Source organism: Gymnogyps californianus, chromosome 1, assembly GCF_018139145.2.
Source record: "Gymnogyps californianus isolate 813 chromosome 1, ASM1813914v2, whole genome shotgun sequence".
NCBI classification, from domain to species: Eukaryota; Metazoa; Chordata; class Aves; order Accipitriformes; family Cathartidae; genus Gymnogyps; species Gymnogyps californianus.
In genome coordinates this window covers 102,521,111-102,533,217 of record NC_059471.1, presented here as the reverse complement: position 1 = coordinate 102,533,217, position 12,107 = coordinate 102,521,111, and the positions used below count along the sequence as shown (strand labels likewise).

At 43.0% G+C, this 12,107-nt stretch overlaps 1 protein-coding gene across 1 annotated transcript; it reads right to left on the bottom strand.

The window, feature by feature from the left end:
- Positions 1–4,467: 4,467 nt before the first annotated feature.
- On the bottom strand, positions 4,468–7,811 carry DNAJC28 (DnaJ heat shock protein family (Hsp40) member C28). The gene is made up of 2 exons (XM_050915077.1): positions 7,713–7,811; positions 4,468–5,860 (listed from the first exon to the last, which is right to left on the bottom strand). The coding sequence occupies exon 2, from the start codon at positions 5,805–5,807 to the stop codon at positions 4,689–4,691; it is 1,119 nt and encodes a 372-aa protein (XP_050771034.1). The 5' UTR covers positions 5,808–5,860; positions 7,713–7,811; the 3' UTR covers positions 4,468–4,688.
- Positions 7,812–12,107: the final 4,296 nt, after the last annotated feature.

Genomic DNA, 12,107 nt, shown 5'->3' with positions numbered 1-12,107 from the left:
CTGTCCAGGAAGGAGCATCTGAATTCTCTCTTCCCGACTTCACCCTGCCAGCTTCAACACAGTCCAAATAGCACTTGCACCACCTGTACGCCACCCTCATTAGCAGCCTGCCGATGCTTGCGTTCTTCCTTGTCGCATTCCCATTTCCCCAACGCAGTAAGCGAGCAGGGGCTGGGGCCGAGCCAGCGGGGAGCCCTGCCCGGCACTGCTCGCCCGGAATCCCTCCATACCTGCCACGGCCGGGGAAAGCCAAGAGTGCTTCTACACACTTCGGTTGCACAATGGACGTGAATAGATGTCTGCTTGCAACGTGGTTTTGAATGTGCCCGAAACATACCAACTGACCCAAAATTTTTGACTCTCAGCGAATCCCCTTCATGCTTCCCAGGCACAGGATTCACTTCTCTTTTTCTGGCTTTCTGGCCTATTTCTTGCCAAAGCGTTGGAAAGAGAGCCATACCAACACCAAAGGTACCTTAAGAAAGAACCGTCTTCCTGTAAAATACAGACTGTTGCCTATTATAAAAGATTTGATGTCAAGATTTTAGAAAACACTGCAATTGAATTAATTTAAGTATTGAAGTTAGGAAAGTGCTTAGTCTTGAAAATTCATACTCTGGTAAGATTAAAAAGTACAGAATCAATCTGAAAAGTGAGTAGAAATTTAAGAGTGGAACAGGATAAACAAAAAAAGAGGAAGGCATTTCAAGGATATTGCTCAAGGACAGTGAAGAGCAATATGGGGCACTAAGTAAGAAAAGGAGCACTGTGAGAAAGGCCTATAAAGACACAACTGAATGGCAACAGAATATTCACTTTCTTGTTGAGAGACAGTTAAGCTGTGGCCCCGTGAAATCCCACTCAAAGTTAAAAGTTGTACTCAAAGCCCTCTACTGTCAGCTCCCCTCCTTTTTTCCCTCAGTTCTATTTGCCCACTGTGTTCCACCAGGTCTGGAGCTAAGCCACAGTCGTCTTCTTCTGAAGCTCCTCCTTCCTCACTTTATCTGGCCCAGAGAAGAGGCTATCCACTGCAGAGAGGATCGATAGGAACAGCTGTTCCTAACTCGTGATGCTCAGAACCATACCACGAAGAAAAAGTTTGTAACAAAACTCTTGCCTTGCTGTTCATTGAAAAGGATCATAGCCAATTTTTTTTGTAATTGACATGTGCCTACTCTCCAGCCCCCACCCCTGTCAATACATGTGCCACCACCTTCTCACCCTCATCTGGAAGCATTACATGCTGTCTGCTTTCCCCCCAGTCTCCTCTCTCCTTTCCAGGCCCTTCCTACCCGCCTCCCCATGTGCACACACACGTCTCTTTTCTTCACAGCTGATCTCAGCTGTGGGAAGGCAAACTGTGAGGTTGCCACATCCCGGGAAACACACCTGGCAGGGAAATAACTTCAAGGGAGACACCACACATCCCCTTCTCCCTCATCGTGGCAGTTTCTCCCACTAAGAATAAAGATTTACCACTGTCTTTGCCTCTTGCGGCATGCCCTGCTCTTGCTTCTCGTGACTTTTACTCCTCCTCAGAGCCTTCTCTGCAACTCCACGTGCACCCTGAGCACCGTTATTACTCTGAAACAGAAAGATATTCAGCAGGCCTCAACATTTACAGCGTATATAGACACTCCACAGTTCATAAGACAGCCTGAGACGTTATTTCAGCTAGCCTACAGCTGTACATCTTTTCCTTTTATTGGAAAGCACTAACACGTATAATCGCATAGCTTGCTAACAGTGCTTGAAAGAGCTATCAGACTGTTGGGCAAGAAACAGATTCCTCACCCTGAGAAAAACTGATACCTCGATTAAGACATCCTAATAATAAATATAAATAATATTTTGTCTTTGTATTAAGATGTCATCTAGATAAGCCTCTCAAGCCACAAGCCGTATGGTAATTAGACCAACACATAGGGAGTTTTGGGAATAAGCAACATGTATTTGTATCTGGCATCAGCAATGATTTCATCCTTTTGAGGTCAGAAATAAGATAAGTTATCAAATTCAAATTAACCGTCTGGTGTCAGATAGAAAAATTACTTCTGAAGGCCATTCTCTCCTGGGTCTTTCTAATTCGTACGCACTTACTTGTTCTAGAAGTACTGACTAAATACTGCTCTTAAGATTTGGTGAGCTCAGAGCAACAAAAAATAGGTCAGCCCTGCAAAAATACAGTCCTCCACACACCTGGGGAAAATAAAAATTTAAATTATTTTTCCATCATCATTGCTGTAAATGTTGAAGAAGTGGATTTTTGTGCCTGGCAATTTTTCATGACAACAGTGTAAGGCTGATTTAAAATGCTGAGAGTCAGGTCACATCTACTCCATTTAAAACCAAGTAAGTTTTAAAAGGAACATAAAAATCACTCAGTATGCTGACTCATCCATTATGGCAACTAAAATGTTTAAACTGCTGATACTTATCTTCATTGTGAGTCAAAGTGGATTCCATCAAAGCTGGATTTATTGCAATCTGGTTTCTATTTACCCTTATGCAATGAATTCGATTTGCAATTAGCTCTTTTTAAATCTGTCACTGGATTAGTTTAAACAGCACTTCAAATCCAATTCCTGTAGCTCATGAGAATCAAAATCTGATCTTTTTCAGAGGACTATGTCAAAGGACTTCCATAAAAGTATGTTTAATTTACAATTTTCACTACAAGCAAGAATGCATAGAAAAGTTATTGAAATAAACAGACATTCATACACACAGATGCCAAAATGAGTGAGGAGTTTATGAGGCCAAAGTCTTCTGGTATCACCTGGTCTAACACCACAATCTCAATGAATCATACCCGTATCGCAAAGGAAAGGACAGCAATCTGAACTCTTACTGAGTCCCCAGAAACAGAGGACTGCCACGTAACCTGATTTTTCTTTCTCAGCATTTAGATTGGGGCTATTTATATGGCAGGTCAAGACCACACGCACATTTTGTTCCCACTTCACCACTCTATAGGACTGAACTCCTGGATCTGCAAGACACTCATTATTTCTTACCATATTTGCAAACTCGGAGAGCCACCAAAGAGAGCACATGAATGACTGGCTGGCCCAACTGATCCATGCACCACGAGTGTACCCCTGCCTCCTAACTGAATCTCAGCAGAAAGGAACCAATAGCCACGATCTAACCCTTTCGGCTAACACCAGGGCATGGCACAGCACAAGCCTCCCAGTGGCATGACCCAGGGGCAACAGATCAGTCTGCACGTAATGCCGTTCTTTTTACTTTTGCCACCTTAATTCCTACAAAAAGGTATGTTAAAGTAAGCTGAGATCAGCCCTATTTTCTAAAACATGACAGACATCTTGTCATTATTACTTACTTGCTGTAACACAAAGGCTTGAAAGACTATAGCGTTTACCAATAAATAAATTATATCCAACTATATTACTAGATTATATAATACCCTCTGACAAATAATACTTCAATTAATCCATTCTACCAACAAATATGAACAATGTTCTGCCTGCATGTTAAGACCTCATAGATGAGCAAGAGCACAAAGATCAAAAGGAGCACACACAGTGTTATCTGCCCAAAAGCAAACGCATTAACCCGGATTCTGCTGGTGCTGGGGCATCTGCCAAAGGAGGGTTGTGATCATCATCTAGCTTTCATTTCTGAAACTCTGAGAGTGGAAATTCCCCCTCTGTGGCATACCAGAGCCTGTGGAACACCCTCCTACAGACTGGGAGGGCACAGCACAACTCCTGCACAGGTGGAGACAGCAACAGTCTGAGTCACAGAGGCATGAGTGAGGAAGGGGGGCCCACACAGACACTGATATATCCAGTGACACCTCTTCAAAGGCAAAGTCCTCAAGGAAAATCAGATTGCGTGGGGAGCTGAGAGGTTACTAAAGATAAGTACATCTTTGGCATCGTGGAGATTTTCCCACCCTACAAGCCATTGCCCAGAAACTTCAATAGTACAGCAATATTTCACAGTAAGTTCTTTGATGCCAATATTCTAAAATATTTAAATGGTGCAATTACTTTTGAAAATTCATATTCCCTTCCCTCTTGCCTCCAAACAGCCCTGCGACTAGGGTACAGTTTTGGCCAGTCTTCCTTATTTGCTCGGATGCTTTCTGAGATCTCCGTGTTAAAAGCCAGATCCAAAAATGGACTTCTGCAGAATGTACAGTCCAAGTCCAGACATCCAGAGCCCTCCCTTCATTCCCATTTAATTCAACCTTGAAGAGCTGAATGTACTTTTAAAAAAATGCACGAAACCTGTCAACAATTTATGAGCTGTAAGCAGTTAAATAAGAAAGGATAAAGGTCGAACAGGGCATAGCAAGACTTTTACTTCCACTTTGTCCTTAACATGTTTTTGTTATGCCTCAGTTCCACCTTTTGAAGAGATAACAGACTGTAAAAGTGATTATACTCCACGCTAAAGTGAAGCGTCAATTTTGATTTAAGCAGAAGTAAAACGAGCTGCAAGAGGATAACTGAATTTATTTGTTCCTTAACAATATTCACAAATAAATCAATTAAACACCTGCAAATGCACATCAGACAATCCAATTCCTTTTAACTGGTGTAACAGTGGACAGCTGGATTTTACATTTTCAGTGTACCTGAAATTTCTCTAGTGCTACAAGTTTCATTAATAAAGTGCATTCAAAATCTTGACAAGACAGATGAATTAGTATTATCTTATTTCAATGTAAGGTTTAACCACTTAAATAGAGAAGACTTCCACCCAAACCTTTTAACATTTTCCTCTTCATTCTCCTTTGTGTCTGAATTAGAAGCGTCTCTGTTTTCCATCAAAGCTTCGTAAGTCTTTTGTGCTCGAACAATTTCTTTGTCTGCACTGAAGTGCACCATTTGTCTGCTCAGAATAGGAACAACTAAATTGAAGTTGTCAATTCTTTTGTTTAATTTCCTGATGTCTTCTATAAATTGCTCACAAATAGAATTCCACTGCTTTTGCCTATATGGTGTCATTGGCCTGCCAAGCTTACTTCTAGATGCCACTATGCTCTTCCTTAACCGCTCAATAGTTTCCCGTATTTCTTTCTGCAGCAGGATCCACTCTGGCTGGTATCCATTGTCTATCAGAATCCTGTTCAAGTTGTGAGTCATAGGGTCGATATGTGGACAGTCTGAAAATTTCCGCAAAGGTTTTCCTTTGCCACTGAGATTGTCAAAGTCTCCTTTCGCCATCGATTCCTGGATGAGGTCCTCAACCAACCGTTCAACTGCCTGAGTTATTTTCACCTTTTTGCTCTGCCTCACATCTTTGGCTTTCATTAGGTCAGTCACAGCATACTGGCTTTCAAGTCTCTGCTTCCGGTACTCCAACACTTGTTCAGTAGCACGGTCTACTCGAAATTGCATATATTGCTTTTCTCTTTGGCTTGGTGTTCCAAAACCAATGCCTTCATAACTCAAGTAGTGTCTATGCTGTGGTGCTTTAGACTTGAACTGATCTTCCTCCTCTTCATTATTCTCGTTTGATTTCTTTTTGGTCGCCACATCACTGAGCACGACTCTGTAAGCTTCTTCTACTTTCATAAATGCTTCAGAATCAGCTGTGGCAGAACCGCTGTCTGGATGGTATTTTTTGGCAAGACTTCGATACGAGTTTCTGATATCATCAAGGGAACACCCTTCCTCAAGCTCAAGAATTTTGTAGGAGTCCTTGACGTTGCTTTTAGGTTTGTAACCCGACAACATTCTGTTGCCACAAATGTAGGGACACAGCTTCAGGTTTCTTGGAATCATTGCTTGATGTACCGTTAAATGATGCCCTATGTTGTTAGTCAGCATGACACAAAGCCACTTTATATTTCTTCAGATGCAGCTACATTATAAACAATGACCTATAAACACATTTTTATAAAAATTGTGTTAAATATGCTTTTTAAAAGAACTTACATGATTGAAGTCTTATCTTTAACTTGTTGTATTATTTAAAGAAATCCCTACAAAATTTCAGAGCAGTATGCAATGTTCTTTTAAAGACTAATATTGAAATCTGTATTTCTTATTAATTACTATTGAAGTAGTAGTATTACAATGAAAATTAATTCATAATATAGTTTTCTCCTGGTATAGCAACAGTAGCATAGGTTTGTTTTGCACTGCAGAATTCCCAAAAGGCTGAAGCTTTATTGCCTTTCTGCAAACTCAGTGCAATGTAAACTGGAAATACACTTTGTTGAGCGGTAACTCTGCTGAAACAAATCTCTCCCTTTTCCTCTATATACCTACATTCAGCCATCAACTGAATTCTCTAGTCACATACACCAATGCCTCAAGATCTACTACCTGGTACATTCTCAAAGGATTTCATTACAGTACCCTTTTGGTATTTCACAGCAACAACTGAAGTAGCATTCAGATTATAGATTCATTTAGATTAACTCTTGTATCCCGGCAGGGCTCTCACATCCTAGTGGCCAATCTCCTTCGTTTGTGCCAGGTAAGGTTATAAATCTGGAACTCAGAACAGATCAATAGCAGACAGTATCTCATTCTGTCAGGAGTACCAGTGCTTCTGAATTATTTTGGGAAACAGCAAAAGGAACACCTTTAGCAAATGACAACATAAGTCTTCACGTAAAATCAAAAGTTGAAAAGTATCATACAAACTGCACACACAATTTACACATCAGCTAACTTCTCTTTATTAATGAAAATCTTAAGACAAATGCCGCGTACATGGTGCTAAAGAGCCTCCTTTCGCAGATTAATCAGTGACTGCAACATATCCTTTGCCGACTTCCTTTCCAAACAAAAAACTAGGTTAAATCAAGGTTAAGGAATAAATAGTGTTTATATGTTCTGCATATAACAAACTGCCGTTCTGCACTGACCCATCTTAAAGAAGGAGGGAAAGGAAATGTACTTGGGACTGGATGAAAGATTGGATCAATCCTGAATGTTTTCAGTTGATTTTGATCCAGGTAACATATTAAGTCACTAGCTTGTGGTTATTATAATGGCCCTTATTAGCATGTGTTTTTTTTTTCATTCGTGATCTAGATCAGTGATTTCTTTCCTTCTAGGTGGTTGGCAAAGATAATAATTTAGTTCCATATGGCCATAAAAGTCCACATAACTACTACTTAAACGGGAAGATCAATGAAGACGCTTTTGAAATTCAACATACTGATCAGAAGCAGACCTTCTCATAACTCTGTAACTTGATTTTAATACATTTGTGCTTAAAAAACTGTATCAAACTGTATGTATAGCACTCACCCCACGGCACCGAAGGTTGCCCCAGCCGTTTGAATTGAGCTGTGCCCGGTGGGGCTAGGTAAGGGGAGACAAGACGAAGTGCCCCTCTCCCCCCCCGCCTCGCAAGGCCGAGGAAGGCGGCGGCACCGAAGGGCGCGCCCCGCTCCGCCCCCCTCCCCCGCTGGGCCTGGCCCACGAGACAGCCTTCCCCTGCCGCGGCTCCCCGCTCCCGCCAGAGCCCGGCTGCCCCCCAACCGCCGCCCCGCGCGGCCTGCAGGGACACGGGCGGGCTCCAGCCCCGCGAACGGGAGAGCGCCCTGAGGCGATGCGCCACAGGAGGGCTGAGGAAAGCAAGTTACGGGCACGCGACGAGCCGGGCACTCGGCACCCCTCCCCTCCCCCAGCCGTTACGTAGGGCGGGGGAGGCTCCTCGCAGCGCGACACGCACTTTTTCGCCCAGAGCCCCGCTGCCCTGCACCCCCGCCTCACCTGGTCCCCGCCGCCGCCTGCCCTTCCCCCTCCCGCACAGCGACGCAGGCCCGCGGCGGCGCGGCAAGCGCGGGCCCGGAGGCAGAGCGCCAGCAATGGAGGAGGAGGAAGAGGAGGGGCGACTGCTTTTACCCTTCGCTCAAGGACAGGCGCCCTGTCCTAACGGCAGGAGGGGTGCCCGGGAGGGAGCGCATGTGTGAGCGGGAAGGGCGGCCCGCCCCCGCGCCCTGCCGCGTCGCTCACCAGCGGAGGGAGCCCGAGCGCCGCCGGAGCCGCGCGCTTCCGCCTGCCGCGTGACGCCCCCGACCGGCGCGGGGGCACGTTACTAGGCGGCGCGTGGACGGGCTGCGCGAGCCGGGAGGCGCCCGTTGCTAGCGCGCGTGCGCAGGTGGCCGCGGCGGGCCGGCCGGGCGGCGGGCGCATGCGCAGTGCGGAGGGAGTGGGCGGGGGGGGGGGGGGCTTGGCGGCGTCCAACATGGCGCCGGGTTGGCGCGGCAACGGTCCGCCATGAGGTTATGTGGCAGGCGCAGCTTTTCTTATTCTTTTTTTATATGTACACTTAAACATGTAGACCTTAACTGCTTTTTAGCCTTTGTTCTCCTGAGTGAATTCCACCTTAGTAGGTGACAAGTTCCCCTGCCTCTTCACGGGCTTGTGAAACAGCTTCCCCTGCAGTGCTTACCCTGACAAAGGCTCGGTCTTTCACAGCGTTCTCATCCTTGCCCATAACGCGGTTTTCAAAATGCTGCGTCTCTGAGCAGCCGTGCTAGCAGCAGGGTGAGCTGGCATTCGTTGGGCTCACCCGGAAAGGCTGTGCCAGACCTGTAGTGACCCAGAGCTCCCGGCCTCTGCTGCCCTGCTGCAGGGCAGGTAACACCTGCTGGGTTTTGCTACGGCCTCCGTGCGTGGCATCGGCTGGCTGTGGGGAACGGCAACTTCAGCTAAAGAAACCCCAAGCCAAGAAACAGTTCCCATCCTTAGCCTGGAAAGGAGGACCCAGATGCACGAACTAAAGGACCAGCAGATGGAAGACAAATAACAATTTGTTTCCTCCCTGAACACCAGCATCTATTATTAACAAACAAACAAACAAACAAAACCCCCTTGTGTTGTTTATTAATGGTACTTGATGGGGTATGGTTGAGCATACTGCATATCCAGCCAGTGAAACGGTGGCATTGGCGTCTGAAAGGAAGCAACAACCACATAGAGCAGTCTGCTTCGTTTTACAGCTTCTAGTATTATACTCTAACTGCTCATCCTGTTACGGCTTTGCCAGTATGCTGTCTTGGTGAATAAACAACACTAAAATACATTGTTTCAGAGAGATTTTCTCTTCTATTCATTAGGTAATGGTTTTCTACATTTTTTAAATTTCAGATTCGCTTTCTGTAAAAGTCAGATTTTGATGTTGGAAGTTTCCGTGTATATTGTCTTTCTCTGCTGCATATTCACTTCATCGCCTAAGAAAACAATTTGGTCAAATAATTGCAATACAAATTGACCCACTGGAATGAATGCGAGTTTATATTATCTTCTTCTGGCTAGTCATGTAGCAGAGACATGTTTCAGGGCTGCACGAGTTCTGTTTCTGACTTAAATTGTCACAGCCTCCTGATTAGAAGAAAAAGCTCCAAAAAATGTTGCAAAAGAGAGAGAAATTTTATCATCTTATAAGAAATAGGACTCTTCTTTCCCTGTGGTGATTTGCTGTTTAGTCACAGGTAGAAAATGTAGAACTGTGAGTTTTCAAATCTAAGGAAGGCAGTCTATAGATACTTGGTAAGTGATGCTTAAGACTATTGTAGCAGGCATGTCTCCTTAAACTGAGAGGTTCAAGTACAGCATCTGTTCAACAGTACACAAGCCATTAATTCCATAGAAGTTTTAAACAAACTTTGCAGATTTCCTTTAAAATTTGTTTTAGTGCTGTGAAAGGAATGGCTTGTGTTTCTATTAACGTATTTTTTTATTTCTCTTTGCCGGACTTTAAGACACACCGATACTGCTCAGTGCTATGTTGGGATACGTTAATTTTGTTTTCAGTAAAAAGTGGTAGCATTGCAAGCTTGCCAAACGTTAACCAAAGGATTTCAGATACTATCATGAAAGGATTAGGCTGTTGAAGAGAATGGTGTAGGAACCAGTGGAGAATAAAATAACACTTATTATATACATTGTATCTCTGGCTCTGCTTGTATTAAATGTCTTCAAAAGGTAAAAAAGGGTAGTAATTAAGGGGGGCATAATTCCAGTGTGTGCTAGATATTAAAATAACCTTTATATATATATCTAAGGATATGTTCCATTACAAAGAATAGGTCTGTGGGAGTTTTGTGTGCAGGTTTTAACTGGAGTGTTTCTGTTTAGCTGTAGACCATGAAAGCTGTTTTATTTTTATAAGTTGTCTTCTTTGAGATTCTTTACGTGTCAGAGAATAAAAAATTGCTCTTAACATGGGAACTGAGCAATGATTTCAGCTTTTTGATACCACATTGTAGTTTATTTTTTTTTTTTCCTAGGGTTGAATACTATTAGTATTATAGGACTGATTGGTGGGAGGAGTTGTTTTTGTTGTTAGCTAAGGAAAAATGGAAAGAAAGGAGAATGGTCCACGCTGCTGAAGTCTGTGGGGAGGTCTGTTTTGAAGGGCGGGCGGCATTAAGGGGATCCTGCTGGGGATCCTCCTGTTAGATAGGAGGATAAAAGGGGACAGGGCAGCATGCAGGTCTGTCTGCTTCTTTCACCCTCTCACCCTTATCCTTGGCTTTAGGAGATCAGAAATCATTTGGATCTGAAGCAGGAGCTGAAGGAAGGGCTCGAATCCATCTGGAGGACTCATCAGCCTTTTGTGTGGACAAACAGCAGGGTCTGACACGGTAAGGGAAGACAATTCAAGTGAGATGTCCCTCTCTACAGCCTTTCCTCTAGGACCAACTGTCTTACCAGCTTTCTTTTCTTCCAGCACACTTTTGAATTGCTTTGCAAAAAATGCCTCTAGTGTCCTCACTGTGATGTGGAATGGAAATGTGCGTTTTTTCCACAGGGTAGGAGACACTGCTTGGTTTCACTCTCTTCCCAGTCAGTAACTGTAATTTATTCTGCCTTAGAAAACTTCAGTGAATTGTGAAATTATATTTAAGGGGAAAAATAATTTTGCTTTTAAAAACACTTTGCTTTTTATTAATAATGGTTGGACCGTAGTGCCTAATGAAACTTTGTAGACAGCATGTTGATGTCTTTGTTAGAGACAGAGCAGTTGTAACCCTTTACTTTTAAGTTCACAGCAACTTCCTAGTGACTCCAGAATTATTTGTCAAGCAGTGACACAAGGAGAGACAAAGTCTGACATATTGGATAGTTGCACAGTATAAAGGCTTAGAAAAGTCTTCTGCAAGGAAATCAGTCTGGCGATTGATAGAGCATTAAGCATATGCTCTGTGTTATATGCCTAGAGCACAATACCTAAAACTTAAAATTAGTCTCATAGATAATCCACAATGGTCTGTAGTCCCCAGGGACAGACTACATGAAGTACATTGTACTTGGACAATTTAATAGTTATGAAAATATATATAGTTAAATTTTATTTTGTTGATATTAGGTTAAGACATCTTAATACTGTCTCAGGAACTCTAAACATGATTATTGATTTATCACAGTTCTATGAACATCTTTTCTGAAATATTATACCTCAGTGTCGCCACTTAGCTTCTGTTTGCCTTTGGAAGCTATGTAATGAACTCAAACCAATGGTTATGATTTCTTGGGAGAAGACTGCTGACATGTTGCTTGCAAAGCTGGTGTTTTATGGTATCTTTAATTTATTATCTATTTCCTGGGTAAGGACTGGTTTATGCCATTAGCATCTTCCTTAAAGGTCATGTTCTGGGGTGTTTTTTCTTTCTGACATTTGTCCACATTCAGCACATACAGAAAAATTAAGTTTGCAGATGTGACCTACGTTGAGTATGATAATATTTCTGAAATAAATCAAAACTAATTTGCCTAGAAATATTATTGAGGAACTGTTTTAAATGTCAGTGTGCTAGTGAAATTAACAGTTGTTCTTTTATTGAGCATGCTGTTCTGCTGAAGTTGCCCTCTTAGCAATTGTCAAAGTATAAAATCTGTTCTGAAAACTGTCTTTGCCATTTATTACTGAGGATGTTTACACTCATAAAAGTTCCTAGCTTGACCACAGTGTTCAGTTTGAAATATATTTATCTGGGAAGTTACGTAGAGCATTTGTATGAAACTTTCGGTTCTGTCCTGTGTACTTGTGCAAAGGACTTGATAAGACCTAGACATGACAAGATTATTTCAGCCTGGATACTTAAAGGAGGAAATCTTGACTATGCTGAAACAAGTGGAAAAAATTCTCAGTGATTTCAT

Bases quoted from the DNA above. Each gene is read 5' to 3' on its own strand.
- DNAJC28 (XM_050915077.1), bottom strand. From the start codon at position 5,807: ATGCTGACTAACAACATAGGGCATCATTTAACGGTACATCAAGCAATG.